General features: G+C 38.4%; 1 protein-coding gene across 2 annotated transcripts in view; it reads right to left on the reverse strand.

The window, feature by feature from the left end:
* Positions 1–1959: 1959 nt before the first annotated feature.
* UPF2 (UPF2 regulator of nonsense transcripts homolog (yeast)) overlaps positions 1960–26086 on the reverse strand; it is a 50259-nt gene continuing 26132 nt past the window's right edge. For both annotated transcript variants that reach the window (XM_015297667.4, XM_015297566.4), the window contains 11 exons: positions 25879–26064; positions 25148–25351; positions 24268–24543; positions 22401–22584; positions 19350–19489; positions 17883–17987; positions 16525–16623; positions 15676–15843; positions 12381–12522; positions 8669–8789; positions 1960–3249 (listed from right to left, as the gene is read on the reverse strand). In XM_015297667.4, the coding sequence (XP_015153153.1) occupies positions 3240–3249; positions 8669–8789; positions 12381–12522; positions 15676–15843; positions 16525–16623; positions 17883–17987; positions 19350–19489; positions 22401–22584; positions 24268–24543; positions 25148–25351; positions 25879–26064 (1635 nt within the window). In that variant the 3' untranslated portion in view covers positions 1960–3239. The remainder of the gene's footprint in view (positions 3250–8668; positions 8790–12380; positions 12523–15675; positions 15844–16524; positions 16624–17882; positions 17988–19349; positions 19490–22400; positions 22585–24267; positions 24544–25147; positions 25352–25878; positions 26065–26086) is intronic.

Raw genomic sequence — 26086 nt, forward strand, 5'->3', positions numbered from 1 at the left:
AAGTCCATCTTTGGAAACGAGCGGGCAAGTCAGCGTGTTTCAATGGCACCATGTTTACTGAAGTCAGATAACGTTCCCATTTAATGCAAAGAGAATTCTGCATCAGCAAACTGCTGGAGCGCCTCCGCCGGGCTCCTGCCAAGTGCACAATCACTGCTGCGAGGGAACGGGCCAGCTGCAAAAGGGAAAAGATGAAAAGTTGAGCAAAGCAGGCAGCTTTCACAATGCAGAAGTCGTTATCTACACCTTAACGTACATCAAATTACCTTCCGTGCATCAGCTGCGGCTGTACATGGCCATTTCATCTGCGTAACAAACAGAGCAGACTTCTTTCTTGGGAGGACTTCAAGGTTAATAAAATTGTAGCAAGTCTGAAAACTCAGCAATTCATAATAAAAAAAATATATTTATTTTTTTCATTTTATCACATTACAGCATTGCAATGCAGAAAAAGAACGGTGTCCATCAGCTGCAGCTCACGGTGCTGCCCCTGTCTGCAGTCCCCAGTGAATCCCACACTTGAGGGTTTTGGAGCCTCACCACCTTCAAATCGCACAATCATTAGGATTGGAAAAGACCACCACGATCATCCAATGCAACCATCACCACACCCTCACCGTGCCCTCTAACCACAGCCCTCAGTGCCACATCTGCACACCTCCTGAGCACCTCCTGGGACAGTGACCACCACCACCTCACTGGTGCCAACGGCTCACCACTCAGAAGGAACATTTCCTACGACCCAACCTCGGCTCCATGCAGGAGCTGCACACCCCTGTGCTCACAGAGGCTTTCAGCCGCGGTGCCATAAAGCACATAGCACACTTCCTGCTCGCCAGCTCGATGAGCCTTGCATCAGTGAAAGCTCAGCTTCAAACGCCTGGAGCTGAGTCCAAATTCTTTCCAGAGGAAGATAAGATAGGGGAGAAACCCTTTACGCAGTCAAGGACATGAAGCAATTTCTCATTCAGCTATGTACGTTTTCCCGGATGGGAACATGCTCTGCACTTAACTGCTTCCGAGCACTCCTGGGATTGCTTTCTGTGATATCCTCTTGGCAAGGACATCCTCTGTCCTCTGCCTGTGCACTGGGAGCAGAGCACCGATCTGTCACTGGGGACAGATTCATGTGACATCGCAGAGCACCTGGGTCACTGCACAGGAGGAAAAGAAGCGTGATTGTATGAGATGCGCTGCTGTCAGCTAGAAATAAACATCCTGCAGTGCGGGCAAAGCAGTGAGACGTGCAGATCACAGAAGAGCATCGACCAAAGTGTTCAATTCTTGAGCACTTGGTTTAGGTTAAATCGGCTGTAAAGATACAAAGCTGCCACTGGGTGGGCAGTGCTTTGTTCAGTGGAGTCACCATCCAAACCAGAACCACCAAACGTGGGCTGCTGTAATCCACGGCGTCTGTAAAAGCTCAGACAATACTCAGTGGAAAAATGGAATCCCTTTGGACCTTAACAGCAAGGGGAGAAAAGGAAGTCAGCCTCAGTAAACTAAGGCTCCAATTGTAATGATGAGGAATGGGCAGACATTTGTCATCATGGAAACAGAACTTAGAGATGTGAATAACGGATGCGACCACTTTTCTGGAGAACTTCAGACTCTTCTGAAGGAGCACAGTTACAAATGGGATTCATAAAAGCTTGCTGTTTCCATCCCAGACTTGAACCAGAGACTGTCTTCCCACAGAGTATTTCTCCTCAGAGGGCACTTCACACCCACAGCCATGACGTACCTCAGCCTGCAGGGGAGACGTGCCCCAATCATCCCAGGGCTCCCCAAGCTCTAAAGGCTGTTACAGTGCATGCTCTATGTACAGCTCTATGCCTGCGCCTTTACACACAGCTCCACTTTTCCACTTTCCCCTGCTCAATTCTAGGATTAAAGAACATTATTTAAGTGGTATGTTTTTAAAATCTTGAGCCAATGTAAAGACACAGACACCGCTTCTAAATTACAACACTTTATTGCAGCATTGGCAAAGGTCAGATTTCTGAAGCTGGTGAAGATCGGGCGGCATTTCTTTATGAAATGTTACAATTTTACAAGTCTCCCTTCCTACATGCAGAAACCAAAAACAGTGGTAAAAAGAATTTCAAAAGAGCTAGAAAAAAAAAAGAATTAGTAATAACATACAGGTGAGCTCCTTAACTGAATGAACTACTTCTACCTGAAAGCAAACAAAAACCTACGCTAATAAATAACAGATTGTCAGAAACAGACCAAGAAACCTCACTTCTACTAAGAAAAAAAATAAAAATTCTACTCATTTCCAGACTTAAATCTCTTTTTTTTAAAAAAAAAAAAACGTTTTCATTTGTTTGTTTCAATAGACACAGAGGCTTACCAACCCATGGAGATCAACAGAACATTGGATCCGCTCCTCAACCTCCCCGTGACGCTGACTGGCACGTTTTGGTTTTCAATGATACATACAATGGGCTCAACTATATCCCTGTCCTTAGGCTGGTGTCAGGCTGTTCTAAGCAGAATGAGTCAACAACCCGTGTTAATCAACTTCACATTCTATTTTAAACCTTAACAGACATTTTACCTCCTTGGCTCCTAAGTTTTTCATCCCTCCCTGCTCCCCAACCCATCTTTCCTGCTTGCCTGGCAGCAAAAGGTCACTCCTTAACCAGAGATGTGTGAGGAGTAGCTGATGTTCGATAATAAGCTCTCCCACATCAGAGTTTTCTTTTGCATTTCACTGTTTGCTCCACATTTTTCAGCCGTAGATTTGCAGCCCCCAAAGCATATCCTTCCAACACAAAGAGAATACAGTTTGCATCAAGCATAGAACTTCGTTTTCCCCCACACTGAGCTATTAAGACCTTTTCCATTCCAGTGTCATCCATCTGAGCTTCAGGTTGATCACAGTTTTCATTGAGCTGCTTGCTGGTCAAGCTGACCATTTCATTCATTTACTTCTGGCTCCTATGAGAAGAGTAACCCTCACATGGTTCCCATTGCAAAAAGCTTTTTTGTTTTGTTTTGTTTTGTTTTTTGGCAGGCCATGACTGGAAGCTTCCACGTGTTCTGTGTGGGTTTTGGGGGGAAGAGAGGAGGCTGCTTCTGCCCCGCGGCCCCAGCCTGGCCCAGGTTTCCATTCCGAACGCTCTAGACTGACATGCTGAGATGTGTCCACTGCTCTCACTTAATTGCTGGAGGACTCCACTATCCACAACATCAGAGATACAGGACCTAATGAAATGACACTTGCTGCTGGATCAACGTCTCCTAAGAAAAGAAAAGACAAAAAATAATGGTTTAATGTGAAATATCCCCTACTATCCTCATTAGCAAACACTGCAATATACTGCTGCTGGTTTTGGTATGCCTGTAGCCTCTACATACTGAACTTACATGTTTCTATTATCCATACACATTTTAAAAGAGACCACGCTGGAGAAAATAAGGCAGACATCCGCACCAGGAAAACAAATCCCCCACACAGTCAGATCAATCTGAAACTGTCCAGAACAAAAGGAGCTGACTTATCCTCCCAGGCACGATGCTCAGCTACTGTAGTGCACAGCTCATGTGCTAATGCACCGAAATGAAACGTGCATTGAGAAGTAGCACCATTTGCAGGAACGTGACACAGTAAGACAAAGAAATCCAGAAGTAACACTGATTGGGTCTCACTGCCTCAGATGCAGTAACTGCGAGTTGTGCTGAAGTGCTCATCTGCCGAGTTCTGGACTGTAAATTAAAATTCTGTAGTGCAAAACAAGTTAAAGACTGGACAATATTTACACCCACAAGGAAGCTGCACTGCCACATACTCAAGTCTTTTACAATGTAAATAAATCAGGCCATATTCTTTACTTTACTGCATGAACCTCAAGCTTTTGTTAAACAGTAAGTTAATCTAAAACTAGCTTTTACTGGACATCTTACAAGACACAGCACTTTCCACATTTATTTTAACAGAAAAAGTTTCCATAGTAGTTTGGTATTGTTATGTATCCCATTGTTTTGTTATTCAGTATTCTCGTGCTTTAAGCACAATAAGTTGTTGTTGGAAAGCACTGAGCTGATGCACCACTGGTAACTGTGCTTTAATATTATGTAATAGAACATTCCAACTCCTGGCACACTCAAAACTCAAAAGCATCGGCTATGTGGTTCAACACAAGGAGGTTCAGTCTTAACATGTTTATAAGAATGCTACAACTGAGGGAAAAACTTCCAAGAGCAGTGAATTGCAGAATTGTGCTTTCACCTCTCCTGCACCCCTTAGGAATAATTTCACTGCTGATGCAGGGGGAAGGAGAAGTGTTAAAACTAGTTGCATGTATTTAAGTTAGTACAAGTTACTCTCATCCAAAACAGGAGGTGGCACGGTATGCTGGTGGTAGATAAGGCAGAGGAGCAATGCTCCAAAGGATTAGGGCAGGATGCTGCCGGTAGAAGTCACAGCAGCAGCATCACTTCCAAAAACAGGTATTTAATGTGACATTTCTCCCCAAACCAGTAACCAGCACAGAGCAGTTAAGAGTCAGTGGTTTAAGACAAAAGCTATGCACTTGCTATACAGTTTTGCAAGTAACGAGAGGAAAAAAATGACGCCCTTTTGTTCAAAAAACTCCATCCAAACGTGTATTTGGTAAGATCAAATTCTGTACAGAGCTGTCACTAAAAGCAACTTCAACTGTGTATGCAAAGGCAAATTTTTACAATGACCTCCTCTGCCTCCCTTCCCTGTTCTTAATGCCTTTAATTGTGTGACCATCTGAGTCATCTTAGCCACGCTGCTGGTAGTGGCCACAGATGCCATGTGACACAATGATGCACGGTTTTACCTGGAACAGAAAACTGAGACTTTTAACAATGCTCAGAAACACAAAACCTCAATACATATGAGGAAATGAGGATGAATCTGTTACACATGAAATTGGAAGAATTTAAGTTAGTGAGAAAACATTGATGGGAACAATTTCACCGTCTTAACCAAGAGCAAAACGATACTGCTGAAGCGATGGTCTTTCCATATCTTCAAAAAGAATGGAAAAGACCACTGGAAATAACAACTGAAGATTTCAGAAGCTGTGTGATGAACCGAGGAATACATCTGTCCACTCCTGAAACACTGCCACACCTGCACCCCAGGGTTTGTCCTGCACAAGGGAATGGCAGCCAGCCAGGCTGAGGTGAACAGGATAAGAGCAATCTGATTTACGCTGCTCGTGGCTTCTGACATTCCATTAATAAGTGAATGGAAAGCTTCAAAATGTAATACTGGTCAGTACAACAGCTATGAGAGGGTGATGTAAGAAGTATTCTCATCCAGCAGCTGGAACAGGAAATCATGAGGTTAAAATCACATTTTTCCTTATTAGCCATACTCTGATTTTTCAGCATTAACGAAATACTATTATGAGAATATTTGGCTAATAAAATCCTAGCATCCTGTCATTACCTTCATGCTTCATTCTTCTTTATTAAAGGGAAATAAGAGTCAGACGCAAACTGTAGGGCTGAAATTATCAATTAAGTATGATTTAGTTTGTCAGTTCATGCACGCATCCCAGTGGGCCTTTTGACGACAACAGGTCCTCTATCCTTGGCTACACTCTCAGAAGAGCAGTTTTGAGATTACTGGGTTGTTGTTTTCTTTTTTAAGACCAGGCTCAACTCTAACAACTGTTTTTGCTTTTTTGAAGACTCCTCTCAGTGTAATTCTGTTTTCTGTCTTGGAAGCTTATGCTTAAAAGAAAATCATAAAATGTGGTTATTTATTTTTCCTTTTATGAGCCAAGTTGTTTAATGGATCTCAGTCCTCTTAAAACATAAAAAAAAAAAGCACTTCCACAGTTTTGAAGAACTGCCCCTCACTTCAATAAAGAGTGTTTTCCTGATAATATCATACAAAGAAATATTGTTGTAAATTTAGAGTTGCTGAAGTGTAACAGTTGGATAACCAGAGTCCTCTTTCAATGCTACAGAACTGGAGGTGAGAGTGATGGCCGCCTGCTGAGTTCTGCTGAAGCAAATTGAGGAATTCTACTTTTAATTGGAGTCACAGTAAATTACCTTTAAGGTCAGTCAGCCTTACATGTTTGTATCCCAAAATGAATCTTCTCCTTGCAGGATTAATAAGTCCTAATGCTCGAAGCTACAGAAGCAGGCAATTACAAACAAACAGCAGTAAGCTGTGATTTTTGATGCAGCGTTCAGCACACACCAAATAAGAAGAAACGTGACAAAAGTGGAAAGGCTTGCTGTATTTATTTCACCACAGAAATAGGTTATGAATAAATAACAGTAAATATTACAAAAAGATTTTTCTTATTTCTGTGATGCCCGCATTACAGCCACTGTTGTTCACTCACTCTCCCACTTACTGCAGTGTTATTGCAGGTGAAAGGGCTGCAAATGTGTGTGGTGCAGAAATTGCTGTCATTAGTCAGACATCGTTTTTAGAATTACCTCAATCATTTATTTATGTTAGGGCCCTGCTAGACCAAAACAGAATAAAAAAACTTGAGGTTCAAAAGGGCCCTCTGGAGGTCACTTAGCCTGCTGGGCATGCCGGGTTACCTACAGAACCAGATCCAGCTGTGCAGGGCCAAAAGCATACAAGAGAGCTCTGGTACCTATGTTAATTTTTGAGTCAACTAATATAATAGAAAGATTTGGATCCACCTTTCTGAAAGATGTTTGAGATGTTGGTCCTCAGGGGTATGTTTAGCAGTTAAAATACCAAATTCTTCTACTCTTAGCCAACCAAAACCCTCACCATTAACTTTCAGAACCTGTCAGACTGCCTTACAGTAAAATCCCTGAGATTTACTCACTCAGATCTTCCCTATCCTCATACAACTTCTCACTCTAGACTTCCTCTCTCAAAGAAAAGAACAGACGGTAATGTATAACCTATACTATGGTGGTAAGCCACAGGCAGACCCAGTCTTCAATAAACAAAGCTCTGCTTAAATATCCTTTGCTGTGAGTTCAGAAGTTTTCTTTCTACAGGCTAAGATGGCTCAACTGATGCACGACTGCAAGCCTGAATGGTTCACTATGCTGCAAATAAAGTCTGCCCATTAAAACTAACTTCCTGGTCCCTGCTCTAAGGAGCTTAAAGATTAAAGGGAACAAAGAGCAAATTACATAACACAAAATTTTATCAGAATTGCAAGCACATGGCACAAATATCTGAGCAAGCAAACAGCGATCAAACTGTTCTCAGGACAATGTCTGACCTAGTTTATGGTAAAATCCTACATTACGTTTTCCCCAAACATTTGGGAAAAAAAGCTTTGAAAAGAACTACATAAACTGTTCAAGTATCACATCTGCTGGGTATGCTGCTATACTTAAGGAGTAACATCAGAGTACTCCTTGCACAGGCTGCAAGGTACTTGAGAAAGGTGACAAAAATCTACAAGAGAAGACTGCACAGCCAGCTGTGAAACACTTGCAGGTATTAAGGTAATTCAGAGGAAATCAATAGTTTTTATTTCTATGACAGTATTAGGACACAGTGAAATAAAAAAGCGGAATGGGCAGCATTACTCATTTTATTGAGCTACATTTAGTTACTTTAAAATGCAGACTGTTCTCAAAAAAGAGGGTTTTTTCATACAAGCAGGAGGGGACCCAGTGGAATAAGAGATCAGAATGCCATAAAATGCTTACAAAATTGTACCGGAGATGTAGGCAATATTGCTGTAACGTAACACATTACATTATTAACTTATTTCTAGCTTACAAAGACAAACCAACTTGCTAGGTGAAGTTTTCCCTTTCTACTTGTTGCTCCATCTATCCACCTCCAAAATTTATGTTTAAAAAGAGAAACATGAAAATACTTCATGTCATCCAAACCTCTGTCTATTTAGATTTGTGCTGCAGAGTTAATTTCATAGCTTATTCTGAAGATTACTTTGAGTGAGAAACGAGACCCGGAGATTCTATTAAAGCTGTACAGCGACTATTAAGCAATGGTTAAGGAATGACTATTAAGGAATGGTTCTCATGTTAATCCTCTTTTTGGTATGCTCCTGTGCCCCACAAGTAAAGGTTTTCTTACCCATTCCCTGTCTTGGCTGTATCTTCTTTCCCTTCAGGCTTTTAAATACTGGACAGAGATCTCAAGGCCACCAAATTAAGAACAGAATCATAAAATCATAGAACAGTCTAGGTTGAAAAGGACCACAATGATCATCTAGTTTCAACTACCCTTGCTATGTACATGGTGGCCAGCTACTAGACCAGGCTGCCCAGAGCCACATCCAGCCTGGCCTTGAATACCTCCAGGAATGGAGCATCCACAACCTCCTTGGGCAACCTGTTCCAGTGTATCAACACCCTCCATGTGAAAAAGAAACCACAATGAGAATCTCTAGAAACCACTGTGCATCTTCTTCCCCCTCTCACTGGGGAAGCAGACTTGCATCTTTTCCCCTGTAACAAGAGGCTCGACTCTAATAACCACTTCATAACTGAAAAACAACCCTCTGCCTTCCCAGCCTCTGTGATGTATTCACAGACACTACGTTAGAAGCACAAAACATTATTCAGGATTTTAACAGAAAGGAAGCAACCAACAGATCTACTTGGATTATGTAGATCATTATCTGTCTTGATTATGGAGGTAATTACTTGCCCAGAACCAGAATTAAAACATTTAAGAAGAAGATTGTCCTACCTCCCACCAGTTTTAAAGATTAGATCTGCATTAGGTGCTCCCTTTGGATGCTGGTAACGAGGTCGCCGTTCACGATTCGTATTTGCTGGAGCTGGACGCTGTGCCAGAGACTGCAACATTTCTGTAATGTCATACAGAAAGAAAGTTAAACACATCTTCTATACATCTTATTAAAGAGGAATTTACAGGAGCACATTTAGTAACAAAAAAGATATCTTATTTACACTTTGCTATGACTTCAGGTCAACATTTTTCATGCTATTCTACAGCTTTTTGTTTGCAATTTAAAAAATTGCACAGACAAATCCATAGTGTAACCCCATAGTGTGAACTTGCATTTCCAGATGTTCCTGTAGAAGGAACTGCCAGCAGTGGCTTTCATTACAGGTGCTCCATAACAGAGCTATGACAGTTTCTTTCCAAAAATATCAGCCACTGATTGTATCAGTAAGTAGGGTTAAAGGTTCACAGCACTGTGAGGAGCCATACCATAAAACTGCCCTGAAATAGTAACAGTTGGACAATGTTGTTCTCAATTAAAAACTCAGTGAGAAACTTGTCCTAAATTAGCATCTAGAAGTCAGGTCTTTGTCTAAAGTAGCCCTAATAGGATCATTTTACAGGGAAGACAGACACCTGAGGAGGGTGACTCAGCTGACCTACATTACACCAACTGTTTTCTGGCTGGGATTTTTCACTATGTGATCAGTGGGAAGAAGCAGGTGGATGCAGGAAGAGGCTGCAGCACCCACTTCAGTCCTGGACACCCAACTTTTGGGCAGTTCAAGGCAGGTAAAAGTATGATGTGTTGGCACTTGGCAAGACGTCATTTCATTGTTGTTAAGATAGAAATTGCTCTTTAGGAGACTAAGTTAATGGTTATTAAGTATCTGAAATAATTACAAATACACAGCAGGAATCTTCACATGAACTCTGCCCATCTGTTAGTGCATCAAACAGACATATTTCTGAGTCTACCTGTGCAAGACTCTTCATTGTTCAGCAAACAGATGGAATAAAAAAGGGGAAAAGTGGAATAAGCTGTTAAACAGATTATGTTTGAAAGTCTGCTCTGTCTGGTTCTCTAATCACTGCTAATCTCCAACCTGGAATTGGAGACACATACTCATCGTCTGTAAGAAACAAACTTCCACCACCCTCCCAAAGACTTGCACAAGTCAGAACTGGAGACTCGTGGAATCGTATGGTCATTTACAAAATGCATGCAAAGCTTTCAGTGAGCTGCCCATCCAGTCTTGGAGAAACTATGAACCTATGAAAGATTTAATACACAATATTGGTGTCAACAGTCAGTAAACCATGTCAAAACCTGGAAAAAATGCAAAGAAAGCCATTCAGGACATTGAATGACCATATTTGTAAACATCAGAAAGTAACAACCTTCAAAACAATTCTGCATACCAGGATAGATCTCCATAACAAGGCAATGACGAGATCAGGAAGAAAATAAGAAGAGATTATGGTACACTGTCAGGCAGGTGCTAGAAGCAATGAACCATGTACACGTCTGACTTCTTTGTGAAAAAGAATCAGTGGAATTTGTGAAAAGTCGGTAATTGAGAAACAGAAAATGAGAAGCTAAAGGAAAGAAGAAATGGCAAGGGAACACAATGGATTAGCTAGGCTGAGGGAATGCTGCCCACCTTCTAGGGAAGGAGCATCTAATTCAGACTTGTACTTTTGTGTACAGTCACCCAGTACCAAATACATGGCTACATTAATATGCCTGTAATAATTATAAGCATTACTAAATGTAATTTATTTAATAGTAATCAGAAGTACTTCACACAGGTGAATTTTCATTCATTATGGCTTTTTTCATTTACGTAGGTTAGGTACATATGTAAGGACAACCTTGAGGAACTCTATTAGGAGTTCTAACTCCCTTGGTAACTTCAAAGCCTGAAACAGAAGTCTAAAACCAACGCTTTCTTTCATGTCTGTATATCTGCACCAACTTGTTGTGGTCAAAGAGACTCTTCAAAAGGACCAATCAACTGCACAACATTTCAATACACACATGTATTTAAAAATGTGTGTATACACACGCACACAGCTCTAGACAGGAATGCTGTTTGACTTGTGTTATTTACTGCAAATGAAGAGAAATGAACCAATTTTAAAACTGAGATCAGTTACAGGAAAAGCTGTTCCTTCACTGTTGATTCCTCCCTTGAATGAACACTTTACACACAGCACCTAGAAAGAAAAGAATCTAAGAACAAAAAAAATTGCTTACTGATGGTTATCCATTAATATCAGGTGCCTCATTCATTTCACTACAACAAAATGAATGTGACCTTTTTTTGGATAGAAGCAGTTACAATAAAATAACAAATTAAACAGACTGATTTTTAGAGATACCCACAAATTCACAGGACAAGTTAAAATATATCAAGAATACAAACACCCTGACCATCAGAAAAGTAGTAGAACTGTCATTAATGAGGGAAACTCATTAGAAGGTTGAAAAAAGCACTTAAGAGCGTAATTCTGACGTCTACTGCTTCTTTTCCATGAGGGGGTTTTATAAAAGGCAAGTGTCCTGGAAAGATTTTTATAAGCAGAGGATGATGTTTAATATTAAGAATATATTGTATTAAAATTTCAGAGCTCTGTAGACTCTTGCTTTGGAAAAAACACTCCTTCTGAGGATCGCATGCTTAGTTCTTGCACTATCAACATCCAGGACGAAGTGTTAGATACCACGGTTTGATTTTATGGGGATTTTTTTTTTCCTCCAATTAGAGCTGCTTTAATTTAAATTTTTCCATTCCATGATGAATAATGACCTTTCACTAAACACATTAAATGAGATTTCCTGATAATTAACTACTCATCCTGTGATTACCACCAGATTGCAACATTCTTACAATAAAAAAAAAAAAAAAGAGCAGGAACTTCAGAGATGTTAAATGGAAAAGCTAACATAAGAACTGAATACCATCAATTCTTTTTGACTTTGTTTGCTATTTCAGTAAGCCAAGGAAAGTTGAGCCTGAAACAAAAGCAAACATATCCAGTGCAGTGGTTTAGGGGACACACAGAATTTGTGGCACTGTTTCCATTTGCCCACTGTCCACAATGTTTGGTCTCTGTATCCTTAAAAAGGGATCACATAATTTGTATGAAACTTTGTTAATATGTTCTTCCCACACTCCAGACTCGTAGAGCTCCTAGAACACCTAGCAACATGAAGCTGAGGCAACAGATTATATTTATTAGGCAGAGGTTACCACTTAGAATTTTCAAGTCTTAACTTCAAGACTTGAAATACTTTTGTCTATTTATACCTAAAAACATGAGCTTTAATCATACAGAATTAATTTTTCTTGCATCCAATTCAATTCTCTTCCAGTAACTGAGACGGTGCCACAAACATCAGATTAATTTTGTGGTAATTTTTTTTTTTTGTTATTAAAGGAAACAGTAATCCCATTTCTTCTACTCTTCCAAACTAAACAGAAATGCTCATATTTATTGAGACCCACTTTAAAACTCCTTTTCATTGAAGAGCTGCAAAAACTTTTGAGCACAGAGAACAGGGAGTATGTAACAAACGATGAACCGAAGTAGAGTTTTTCCATTGAGTGCTGCAAATGAATATTCAGAACTTGTACTGCTAATTATCACTCAGGTATTTCTGCAGATCTTCTGAGGATAAAAATGAGGTACACTCTTATTTTCTTACCCTGGTAGTCTTCTTGTTCTTGGCGTTCATTGATATCCAAAGTGAGCTTTTTCATCCGCATTCTCTCCTCCTGTTCAGCCTGCTGTTGGTTCCAGTGGTTCGCAGCAAGTTGGGAAGACATTGGTACATTTAAGATCTTAAACTGCAAATGAAAATATATTTAAGTGCCCATCATAGAACAACAACAACAAGCAACAACCCTACACAAAAAAAGCCAAAAGACAGAAGGGTAATGGTCATTTCTATATTACTGTGATGCCAGCCTCACTATATACATCCCCACACTGAGTTACACTGGTCTTGAGATAGAAATACCGGTAGTTCAAACCAGCTGCCTCTTTATCTGAAGTTCCCTGACTTCCTAAGAGACGAAGCCTCCAAGCAGAATTTCTACTTTTATCCTCTGTGAAAATGCAGATGTGTTCTAAGGATTTCAGATATCTTACAGCATTTCTTGGCCAGTGCTCTTCTTTTTATTCTTGCTCTTTAGTGCTTCTCCATGGCAATGAGAGAATGGTGGTATCAAATTTGTTTTCGCCACCCCAACATGCCAAACGTCTACATATGCACATTCAATGCATTACATCTGTCTTACGTTACTCTAAAGGTGAGCTCAGTATTACTCCCTCAGAAGTACTGTCTGTCTGAAAACTACAACTGAGATTTTGATAGATGTACATGGAAAGGATCTCTGACAAGCTTTTATTTCCACAGGAAAACATTTTAAATGTATCCCACTCACCCGTGTTCACATCTACCTGGCATAAACCTTGGACCTTTTGAAAAAAAATCAAATGCTATTACATCTTGGATCTCTCCCCTTACATTGCCAACATTTATTTCCCCTTGTTCTCTCATTCTGTGGCCAACTGATGATACTGAAGCTAAAGGGTGATTTCCAAAAATGGTATTCATTTCTACTGCTGCAACTTCTGTGGGTTTTGTCACACAACTTCTTTACAGTGACAGGACAACTACTCTAAGACTGGTCTATCCAATACACTTGCTACCTCCTGTTTCTGTTAATCACAGTCCAAAAGAGAATGATAAAATACGGTGTCCTCATTGCTATCAGCCTGCAATGAATATTAATTCAGGCTGCATACTTTTAGTAAACAGCAATCAGTTGTTCTTGTGTTCTTTTTCAAAAAACTAGTAAGTAATGCCCCATAAAATCAGGCAAAATGCTGGCATGTGAATTGAGCTTCTAATGAGTGGATGTCAACTATGAAAAAAAATCAATCCCTAGAAAGAAGCCCATCACATTCCATTTTCACCAGTAAGTACTTCCTTAACAGCTAATATTTCTTGGTGTGGTACTACCTTTAGCAAAAAGCAGGAGATCAAACATAATGATAGGAAATTATTAGGTTGACATTGCAGTGAAGCGGTGATGCTTACCATGTGATTCATGGTAAAGATAAGAAATTACTTTCAGCCCTCCAGGTTGTCTGAATAATCTTTCTGCCTGTGTTTAGAATTCTGAAAGCTTACAGCTAGAAGTTATGAGTAAATCAGGTATCCAATACTGCAAAACTCAGTGCACGTTCTGCTCACAGATGTCAAAATAGCATTATAAGAAACAATTATTTCCAACTCCACCTCTTCTTTCCTACTTAGTAGTCAGTTTTAACAGAAAAATAAGCAGCATTTTTTTTTCTGAATGCACAACTATGGACAAAGAAGCCTTTCACTGACTCAAGAACTGCAGTAGTCTAGTAGTCCAGACTTTTTTTTTTTTTTTCCTTTTTAAAACATTTCTAGAAACACTTGGAGGAGTTTTGGCAGGAAGAGCCTACTCCCAAAAGCAAATAGTGGGGGAAGAGGGAGGGAAAGCTCCTGAACACGTTCTGCTTTCTTTTTCAAGCCACAGAATGCCAGCAATACTTTCCCTTCAGAGTACGAAGACCCTACAATTGTTGGTAACTCCAGGTATTCCCAGTAAACTACCCTGACAAAGCCAAAGGGTTTTGGTTTTTGTTTGTTTTCAGAGTTCTCTAAATCCCTTTCCTACCCGATGACAGTAGTTAAGAATTCCCCACTGAAGACTGTTTAGGACTTCATATGCAACTTTCAAGTCCCAGAAAAACAGAATAACCCAACAACTGCAGGAAGGAAATCAGTTAGCCACTCACTACTAAACTCAAGTTGTATATGCCTACTCAAGCGGGTAACACTACACTCCGAAAGCACTTAGCACAGTATTTTCTTAACTGAATAATGAAGCTTAAAAAACAGATACAGAATCACACTTACTAGTTCCACTATTTGTGGTAACAGACCTCACTTTTTTTACACAGAATTTTCAAATGCAGAAGATTCTCTTTCTGCTTTATGTACCTCAGCTATTCCAGACTTCTGCAGAAATTCAGGTAACAAACGTCAAAAACAAAGTAATGACAGAAGTAAATACTTGAAAGGTGCTGACTGATGGAATGAAACAAAGCCCTATTTTTGCTGTCCACAAACTCAACTAGAGTCATTAACTTTCATCATCAATTCACACAATAGAAAAGACAAGTTTTGTCATGATTTATGTCCTTTAAAGACATATATATGCATATTTATTTGTATATTGTGCATTTATTGACCTAGCAACACTCAAACATACACACGAGAAAAGAGCTAAGACAAATCTGTTTGGCTGCATGAAGCAAGGTATGATTTTTGTTAATTTGTTTTTCAAATCAACAAGATCTCATGGAATTACAGAGATGGCTCCATTTCCATATAAGTTTCTCAGAAAAATTCATCCAGTTCATTCTGGAAGATACCCCTAAAGCAGCCCTCAGAGATAATGACTGTTTTCCAAGTTGAGCAGATTCAGCCAATTGACTGTTAGTTAGGAAATGAAATTTAACAAACATTAGATATGTTGCTTTGAAGCTGGATGTGTTCTCAGCAATATCTGCAGAATCTGAGATTTTGCAGTTTCTTCACCTTTTCTTTCCCTATCCTTTGAATTTTCAGTCAGTCTGCCAACTGCATGCATTCATCCTCAACTGTATTTAATAGACCGCTGTCTCAGTAAGTGTAATCAGCAAACAAAATTAATAATGGTGCAATTTAACTACAGAATTGTTACACTTGATTTCTGTTAAAAACCAAGAATTCCAGGGAACTATGTATAGTATTTTCCGTATTTCTAAATTAAGAGGTCTGTACCCTATTCAGAGAAAATGATGAAGAAATAAAACATTCCCTGTCTGTCAAAGTTGTTCTATGACTTAAAAAGTGAAAGACAGTCCTCTCCTCTCCATTTTAAGGGGAATCTATACTTGACACTGTCTCTTACCTGCTGTTTGTTGCCCTTTCGTGTTAACATGACAAAGGGCATGGTGTCTCCAGACTCTGACTCTCCTTCCCCACTTCCAAGTGGGGGACCCTTCTTCAGTTGGCTTTTGAGATGCAGAGGAATAGCAACATCCAGCTGATGCACTTTAACTGATTCACCACTCCGTTGCTATTAAAAGAAAGTAAACTGCATAAATGATAAATGCTTAAAATGTCAGTAGGTCTGTCAATGTTCACGTTTTTATGACTGAGAAAAAGTTTAGCATTCCAAGAATGCAGAGTACATATAAACAAGTTCACAAGGCGTTACTGCATTTTCCTTTGGCTTCCTTGCTTGTGAAAAAGGAAGTTACAGGGACAGAAAACTTAAAATTTTAACTGTGAAGGAAAAACAACCTAGAGACTTTACTGGACACTTAAGAGCGAACATAATGCATTAAGCAATTTTTTTCTGCATACTACTAATGTATTCCTGCATTCAGGGTTTGCAGTACTCAAATATTTACCTGATGTGATTGACGATCCAATACAGCACTTAGTTACGTAAAATTAAGTGCAACTACATTTTAGACCTATTAATAAGCTAAGCTTGGGTAGCCTACATTAAAGTCAAAAGCATTGCCTAATATCTGATGCATTGATTCATCCAATAAAATACCTGTGAGTACGTCATACTCACTGGACAAACTATTAAATATCAGAAAGCTACTTATCTAAACACATCAATTGCAGAAGAGAGGTCATAAGGAAAAAAGTCATTCTTTAGCATTGCTAGTTTTCCATTAATCACTTACTTCAGAATAAATAAGAGTTGTACAGCAATATTAACTTAAGAAAACGAGATTTATACCTGAAGATTTTCCAACATCATTTTATCTAACGCCTGAATGAAGTCCTCATCTTCTGCACAAGGGACGTGCTTAAGTCCTCCTCCTTTAATCATTACTTCCTATTACAATAGGGGTTAAAAAAAAACCAAATGCCATTACATCAATATCAGAAATACAAAGATTTGGTTTAGAAGTTAAGTAAGAAACACTGTCATTGCTTCCACAACATACACAAAAGTTTTCCAAAGAGTTACAAAGTTTTAGCCTGGATTATTTTCTCAAAGAAATATTTTCTGAAACTTGCTGCATCAATCACTGTTATGAAGGTTGGTCACTCATAACGTTTGGAACATACAGCATGAGCATACATAAGATTATACACAGAGTTGACAATGATACAAGATCTCTACCCCCCAACACAACTAATTTAACTAATTTTTCCTTGAGGTCCATGAAGTTAGATGGTCTTTTCAAGACGAATACCATTATTCAGTATTTGGAAAGCATAACATGACAAGAAAAATATTACTTTAATGCATCTCTTGGTATAGTTCACCACATGGAAAAAATAACTAAATTTTTTTCAAGTGAAACAAAATGCAACACAAAACTGGTCAAGAAATACTTTCTTGGTCAGCAATACCTAAAATTGGAACAGGGATTCAAGCAGGACAGCAGAATGTCATGAGCACCATTTGTCAACATGTGTTCCAATGCCTTAATAGTTAGAACAGCAGGCTAGTACCAAGTAAACACCACTATCCGCACAGTGCTGGAACTCACTTCAGCTTCTGGCAACAATGCTGCTTGTCTCTCTGCTATATGCAATGCTGAAGTCTATTCTCCTCATTTTAACAACATGGTTTATGAAAAACTGCTTTTATATGCTGCTTTTTAAACCCCAATATGCTGTTTTATAACAATCACTACTACAATTTAGGCTTACTCAGTTTGTTTGGTACAGATATTACAATTTGGCATTCCAAAAACCTGTATGATAGGTATTCTGCATTTTTTGGTTTGTTTCCTTTTCAGTTTTGAGACAGAGTGCAGACTAACTAGTTTACCCTGTACCATACCAGTTTGCTACCATTGCAGGTATTGCAAAACCATCACTTATGCAATCTTTTCCAGTCTACCTACCTGTGAAAATACAGAGTTTTGTGAACGCATGTTGTAGTAGAGTTTATTAGATGAGTATTTTCAGAAACTAATAGCGTAACTCTGCAAATATAAGATCTAAAATGTATTTGAAAGAATATCAAAGAGCATTCTCGCTGTGTTTTCCCAATTACATTATGAGAAGCACTGGCTAAAAAGCATTTAGTAAAGAAAAACAAAGCAGCATAAATCTCTTTTCTAAAGCAATGATACATACTGTATTTTCCTCATCTGTTTCATTTTCCTTATTAGAATCTGTAAGATAATCAGTGTTTTCTTCCTCCTCTTCTTCGCCTTCCTCTTCCTCATTGTCAGAGCCCTCCTGAAATATTTAATGTTTATTATTTGAGAATAAATTTTAACTGTTTTTAAGACAAAAAGTTAAGACTTATTCACCAGTTGCTTTCTGAGGAATACAAGGCTTCATATAACTGATTCTATTCAATCTTCACTGACACAGTGGTGTCCATGGCCAGCGATAAAAGCACACCAACGTACATTTAACTTAGAGGAAAACAAAGGAATCCACTTGCACTTGGTTCCTCTCACATTTTCTGCATCTTTCCCAATCTACCTCCATCTGAATTTGTTTAGTTCAGTCCTAGTGTTTTTTTGTTTATTTCTCAGCAAACAGTCCAATCTCAGCTACATTTATTTTGCATTTTCATGAATATACAGCAAAAAAAAGTTGGAAAGTTTCATTTACACATTAGCTGTGTCAATGGGAATTCTTGTTTTGTTTTTTTCTTCTTCTTCCGATTATTTATTACTACGATGGTCTTTAAACACTGGAACAGATTGCCTAGAGAGTTTGAGAGTACCCATCTTCAGAGAAAACTGAACTGGATGTTGTACTGGGCAACCAGCTGTAGGCGAGCATGCTTTGAGCAAGGGTAGTTGGACAAGATCTCCAGAGGTCCTTTTTCCTGCTCTCAAACAAACGTTTTTTATTCTAATGATATTATTAATCTGTGGGCAAAACCACAAAACCAGCCAAACTTCATAAACTTCAAAGCTGAGAGTCCTCAACTGGAAGACAGCTTATTAGTAAACCAAATCAACCCAAACATAGGAGAAAAAGTGTTGCCTATTTCCTTGATAAATTCATTTTATCATAATACTAACATTATCATGTCAACTTTGCTGTGTCATAGTGACAAGTTAGAATTTTTACGTACATGTCTGCTTTTTTATTCGCTACACCACTTTTGATTCAAAAGATTACTGGCACAGTAAACAAGGAAGGTCATTACTCTCTATAAATCTTATTTATTCACATTTTGTTGGCACACTCTGAACACCTGTTATTTTTACTACATGACTGCTTTGTCATCCAGTCAATACATTTGCTTCTACACTCAGATCACTGTCTTTATCTGTTGTATTTTCATGCCAAAATACCAGAGGCACCTTTCTGCTGAAGAGCAGCACACACTGAGTAAAACTGACAGTTCAAGTTTCTACCAATTTCTCGGGAGTCTCAGACACGCTGCATTCCAATTTCTGTATACAGGAAACTGGGACACAGATATCCTCAGTGTACTGACTTGATGGTGCATACTCATATTTCACCAGCTAACTTGTGATATACAAGGGCTTCAGAAAGTATCAAAAGAAAAGTATCAAAATTGAGTGTTTTTTTTTTTTTTGAAATACACAAGACAAGGTAAATCATTAAGTTCACCTCTTCTTCTGGCTCATTGACTTCACTTTCATTTCCAGATTGTTCCTCTGTTTCTGCTCCACCTTCTTCTTCTTCTTCATCCTCTTCCAGATTCTCCCCTTCTGTAATGGTATCTTTGGAATCTTTGTCATTCACAAGCCCTGCAATTTGAAGAAACAATTAGAACGCTGCAAAAAAATGAAACTATTGCAGCTGCATTAAAGTATAAGATCTTCAATCCATTCTAGTTAACTCTGTGTGCAAGGAATGAAGTGCAACTCCCTAAGCCTCTGCTTTTTTTCAGGAAGATGTCATTCAATGTCATATTCCTTACCTACACCATTCCTACTAGAATAGTTTCCAGAGAAAATACTCAAGGATTGAGCACAGTTCTGATATTTAGGGAGAAAAATAAAGATTTTTTAGAAAACAACTACTGCAAAAAATTAAGCCATCCACTGCAAAACAGAATAAACTTTAAATGATTGTATGAGATAAAGCAGTATGTGCTAATTTTTTCTTCCCCCCACATTAATCTACAAAGCTACTAAAGCTGCCAGAGGACCACAGTTCGATCAACCAGAAAGTGATGCTGATGTCAGCCTTCCAGAACACAGTAAATCTGTTTTTCTACGGAGTCAACACAGTTGCCATACAGTTTAACATTCATACTTTGAAATCTTACTAACCACACACTTAGGGTTGACTGTTAGCTTTCTGGACAGCAAATGAACACATCACATCTGTGCTTGAGGCACTCCTCATTCATTCTCTGCCACACATACAGAACAAATGCAGCAGTATGCAATTCTTAACCAGAGTCTGGATTCTGAACAGACAAGTAGATTGGGGCATACCAGAGTTGTTTTTTTTGCTCCAGTTCCAGCTGCTTTTAAGAATTTCAATACTCATATACACACAGCCTGGTCTCTTCACGAGATCTCAAAAGGCAACAGCTAAGATCACAAGGAGCAGCCTAAGGAAGAAGTGACTCTTTGCAGCTATGCTTCAATGAGACAAAATGATTTGTGTCTATGGCAGATAGTTTAGACTTCAGTTTTGTGTGAACACATACACACAACCTCTTTTCATATTCCAGAGGTTTCAAAGCATTATTTTGTCCTTTTTATAAGTACTGTGCTCTTCAAAATCTGTGCTGCTCCATAACTATGCAAGAGGTTCTTCTGAATCATTCTCATTACAAAAAGAAATAATAAAAAAAATCACCAGAGTGGTACAGGAAGTGGCCAAACCCCAACTCAACGTCTGTATGCAACACAGTGCCCCTCTCTCCTGTCTGAAGTTACACTTGAGATTGAAAAAAAGGAAAGCATGCCGTGATCTTTAGCACAACATGCTCTTGGTGCTATTGTTCATGGGCCAATGAATTGTGGAAACAGCTCATGAACTGTAGTTTTAGTAAAGCTCTTACTAAGGTAAGAAAAAACCCTAGCTTCCTGCAGACATGTTCACATCTGTCATCACAGCCTTCACAGACCAGAAAGGCAGATGACAACCTTCCTGAAACCAACATCAAACAGTCCTAATAGCAGGACTTGGAACTATCCCACCTTATACAGAAGTTTATCAGCAAGTAAGTAGTATCACAAAAACAGCACATTTCAGTAGGAAGGGGGGGGGGGGGGGGGGGGGGAAGTCCCTCTTTAAAAGGTTGGACTGTTGATGAGTTTTGTTGGTGCCAGAACAAACACAATAAAATGCTGTTCTCCAGTACCGGCTCATACTCAGTGAACAAATCCCCCCAAACACACTTAACTACACTGAATTCAGCTTTTACAGTCACAGCAACTCAGAGAACAAAAGTTCTTAAGATTTGTACAAAGGAATTCCTGAGTGCTTTGCAAAAGAATATTACAATTCATGCAATGAATGAAGTTACTTCTTACTTATCATATTGAGAGCATAAAACCTAGTAATTTAGATCATACCATAACAAAATTTCTCTGTTTCAGTTACTACCTAGACAATTTTAAGGCATGTTAATTAAACAACCAGCATATTAAAGATAGACATGCATCTTAAAATATAAGTTGCAATGTATTTACCTGGGAATTACACAAACTCATCCCATTGGATTAAAGGATATTCTGAAAATTTAACTTGCCTACCCACATGAAATGCTTACAAGGCTCTAATTAACGTATAAAATTTAAATATAAAAACTTGTCATGAAGAAGCTGGTCTTCAAATAAAAACTGAAGATTAAAAAACAACTCTATAATAAGAAATGAGCATAGTGGTTTCCAGTAACTAATAGGAAAGGCTAGGTATAAAATGTGTTAAAGCTCACATGATGACAATAATTTTAGACAAATACTAACCAGTTTTTTTTTTTTGGCCAGCTGAGCTGTTTTGCAAGCCTGGCATTTTTTCCTGAAATGAAGTGATTTTCAACAAATACATGGAGCAAGATTTAAAAATACACATTCCTGTACTCTGAACAGGAACTAAAGGCTAGCATTCAACTTAGCTGACAGATACTTCAAGGAAAAAAAGTTTAATCATCCAAACAAAGTAAGTCATCCCTTGGTCTCTACTGAAATGTAAACCCATCTAAAATTAATTCCAAAAGAAATGTAAGGATTAAAGCACCTGATAGCATTCAGAAAGCAACACACCTCTATTCTACTGCCATCTTACACTAATACTTACTTTGACAACAGCAGCTTTAGTCAAGTCCACACTTGGGAAGGAACAACAGATGCAAGCATCCAATCTACCAGAATGACTGAATTGGCCTTTGTCAGTGCTCACCAATCAACAGGCTACAGTAACAGTGTGCAGATACTCCCTGCTTTTCGTATTAGATAATATAATCATATACACTTGGGTGGTTTTATGGTTTTTTGTTTTTAAATACTCCAGTGTATAAGAGTTAAGGAGATTATATGATCTCAAGGGAAATGACAAAAATACAAATAACGTACAAGAACTTTTATCAGGATAATAAAAACATCATATAATGAGAACAACAATACTTACCCATCGTCATCGTGACAACAGTAACCTTAAGAAATATACAAATACAAATCCTAATGCTCATTCTCTTACCTAGTTTTATTAAGAATTCTCGTTCCAAGTCTTGCACCTGTCTAATAGCTTCTTCCAGAGAACTGCAGAGCTTTATCTTTGGTCTGAGGAGTTCCAGTGTATCACTAATCATATAGTCAATGTCTATAGGAAATGGGTGGTCTTTCGTCCAGACATCCAGACTTTTCTTCCACCAAACATACCGCTAGAATACAAAATATTTAATTAAGTTGTACATACACTGGCATTTATAAGCTATTTCACTTACTAAGATCATAACACCTAGTCACGTTTATACAGTAGAAAATGCGAAAGATTTCACATCACTACTCTATTTCATACAACTACTAGATATTCTGCTATCACTAAATTATGATTGACAACACTGGGCATCACAAACATTAAGGATATTCTTATTTCATTATAATGACTCTTAAAAGTATGAAAACTGAGCACAGAAAGCACTGGTAAAGGAGGTGCCTTCTAAAGGCAGATTATTATTTCTTCTAAAGAAATGAGCGCTTAGCAACTGTCCAGCTTCTGAATTCTTCCTATGTCTATTTTCAAGACAATTTATTTCCCCCAAAGCATATTATGAAGGGAAGGGTGCAGTAAATATTACAAAAAGGTTTAAGATAGTAGTTACCATCAAATCATTTATCATCCAGCTCACTTTATAAAAAATTAGTACATAAGTTGCAATAGAAATGTAAAAATTAAATCTGACTCAAGAAAGAGAATCTCACAGCTGAATCTGAAAACAAAAGGAATGCCAAAATTGTGCCTGCAAATGAAGGAGTAATGACAACTTTATTGAAAAAGTGACAGTCAAATGAACATCTGTTGAAATTATATAAGAAATACAATTGATTCCTTCACTTATTTGGGGTTTAAAATACATCTGATATACAGACAAAGGATTTGTATCCCTAAAGAAGGAAAAAACACATTACATTATTAATTTGAATATTCTTGTTTTAGTATAATTTAAAGAAGAAAGCTGAAAGAAATCAAGTCCAAACACTTGTAGCATTAGCTGTATAGACTGGAACTCCTCATCTTCCCCAGGGAATGTATTCCGGTGTTTGAAACTCCTGTTATGACAGCTTTTCCCCCTTAAATCCATCAGTCAGAATTCTTTCTGCATCTTGTTGCCATTACCTCTCATTCTCTCTCCCTGTGCATTCCTTCTTCACTAGCTCTATTAGACAGCTGAAGATAGCAATCTGATTGCTCCCTATTTAACCTCCCTCTCCGAACTGAGCACATTCACAAGGGAATCACAAGCCTCCTGATCATTTTAGTGACCCTCCAATAGATTCAGCTCAGATCTAAGGCTCTCATCTACCAGGAAACCCTCAGCTGGATAAAAACATTTTAGATGTGGCCTCAAGACCAAGCCAAAGGAAAAAATAAAATCACTTTCTTCAACCTGCTGGTTATATTCCTGCCAAGGCAACATAGTGATGAAATTCAACAGCATACTACAATGATGCAGAACTGACTCGTGTTCACATAGTCTAAGAAGTTTGACTTTGTTTCTGCAAAGCTGTTTTCTAGGTAGTCAGTACTAGACTGCACTGTCACATAGAGCTACACCATCCCATCTGCAAGACCTGACACTTACCTCCGCTGGATTTCATAGGGTTTCTGTAAGGCCATTTCTCCACTCACTGAGAAACCCTAAATGACAGACCTAAACCTTCAGTGAATCAACTGCTAGGCCAGTCTGTTGGAGCAAAAGTAACATCTATGTATGGACATACACTTTTCTTTAAAATAAAACAGTTACTAGGCAGAAAGGACTTGAAAAACTAGAGAACAATCAAGAGAAATAAGTAACAGGCTGAGCCATTAAAGAAATCTACGGAACAAAAGTTTATAATACCTGAAAGTATACAAGGAAGCAATCGAGTTTTCGTTTGCTGGATCCTCTGTCAAAATATTGCCCACAGGTATCAAGGATTGTACATACAAGTCTGATTCTGAAAAGATGCTCTGGAGGATCCAATGGACTAGGACTACCATCAGGGTTCACACCAAATGATGTGAATGAATATAGAGTTCGAAATATTACAGCTGATTCCACCATTCGGTAATTGTAAAGCTCCCCCAAAAACTTGGCACTGCTGATCCGCCGCTGGTTAAACTTTGGCTGGTTAACCTTTATGGGGGGGAGGAAAAAAAATAATAATAATAAAAAATCAAACCCAAACCATCTTACCATGTAGCCATAAGAGAATCTTCATGTTTATTTTCTTTAAGAGAAAAAGCAGTATAAATATCTGAGAAAATTCATCACAATACAAGCTACAAGTATTACACAAAACTAAAAAACAATGAAGACAATTATGAAAGCTAGTCAGCAAGTAGCTACTATAAATATTCATACATATTTAACATACTTTTGTTCTGAAATCTAAGACTGTTTTTTACTGCCCAGAAAACTGTAATTACAGACTGCCAAAATATGGAATAGCCTCAAGTGATTTAAGCCCCAGCAATCTGACTATACTGTGTCAAGACAAACTGCACATCCTTATTATGACAAAGGAGGAAAACAACTGTCCTAGGAATCTTCATAGACTTCTTTTTCTTATTATTTGTTTTTAAATGAACCTACACAGAGAAAACAACTGAAAGATGGGTAAAAAAAGTCAGACAAAAGAGAATATAACAATTCTTTCCTTTAAGTAGGATTGTTTTTACTGTTTTCCTTCCAATGTAAGTAAATGTGTATGGGTTAATCTTGATTTTAATTTTTATACCTCCATTCCTAGTCGAATATCCTCTAGCACTCCATCCACAACGTGAATTCCAACATCTTCCTGGTAAAGGACCAACCCTGCTAAGAGGTTGGCTACACAGTGAATGCTATTGTATTTCACATTCCAGATGTTGATCATGCAGCATATGACATAGTCTTTTACTTCTGTATCCTGCCAAGGCAGCTTGCGCATCTGTCTCAGAACCTAACGAAAGTTTTAAGACAAGCTTCACATTTTGACACATAAAATATCAAAATATTCACTGTTACCCAACGTGCTCCCACCTCCCACACACACAGTTGGAAGAAAATTCCAATAAGCACCTGCAAGCAACCTAATTATTTTCTTCAAACATCTCTATATGTAGTAGCTATGGAAAACTTTACAGACACAACCTAACTGCTGTTCTCTAGCTACTAATCAAACTGTTCCAATCTGCCCCACAATTTCCTTGCTCTTACAGTCTGTATTTAGCTGTTATCTTTTATCTCTGACTCTGAATGTAAGATATTTAGCACAAAAATTCTAATTTTATTCTATCTGTTCAGCACTTGATGTGGAGAATGCAGGTCTATCTCTGTATTTGAAGAAACAAAACAGTCTTAACAATCAGAGATACCAAAATGATTCCTATTCCTTGCAATTAAGAAAACCACCATTCCCAAACCTGCAAAATTGTTTAGTGCATCACTTTCTGCAACACCTCTATAAAATATCTCAAGAGAATTTACCTTCTCTGTGGTGACCTTTGAGAGGTCCTTGTAAAGAAGCTTACGAATGTATTCCTGCAAGGGAGGACGTTTCTTCTTCACAGTTTTTTCAGCTGGTGGAGGATTACAGTAGTAATAGGCGTTTTCTACCATTGTAACATAGCGTGCATCAAGATGCATTGCTTGTTTTTTTCTCATCATTTGTTCCTGTAAATAATTGCAAATTATC

The sequence above is a fragment of the Gallus gallus genome, chromosome 1 (assembly GCF_016699485.2).
Source record: "Gallus gallus isolate bGalGal1 chromosome 1, bGalGal1.mat.broiler.GRCg7b, whole genome shotgun sequence".
NCBI lineage: Eukaryota > Metazoa > Chordata > Aves > Galliformes > Phasianidae > Gallus > Gallus gallus.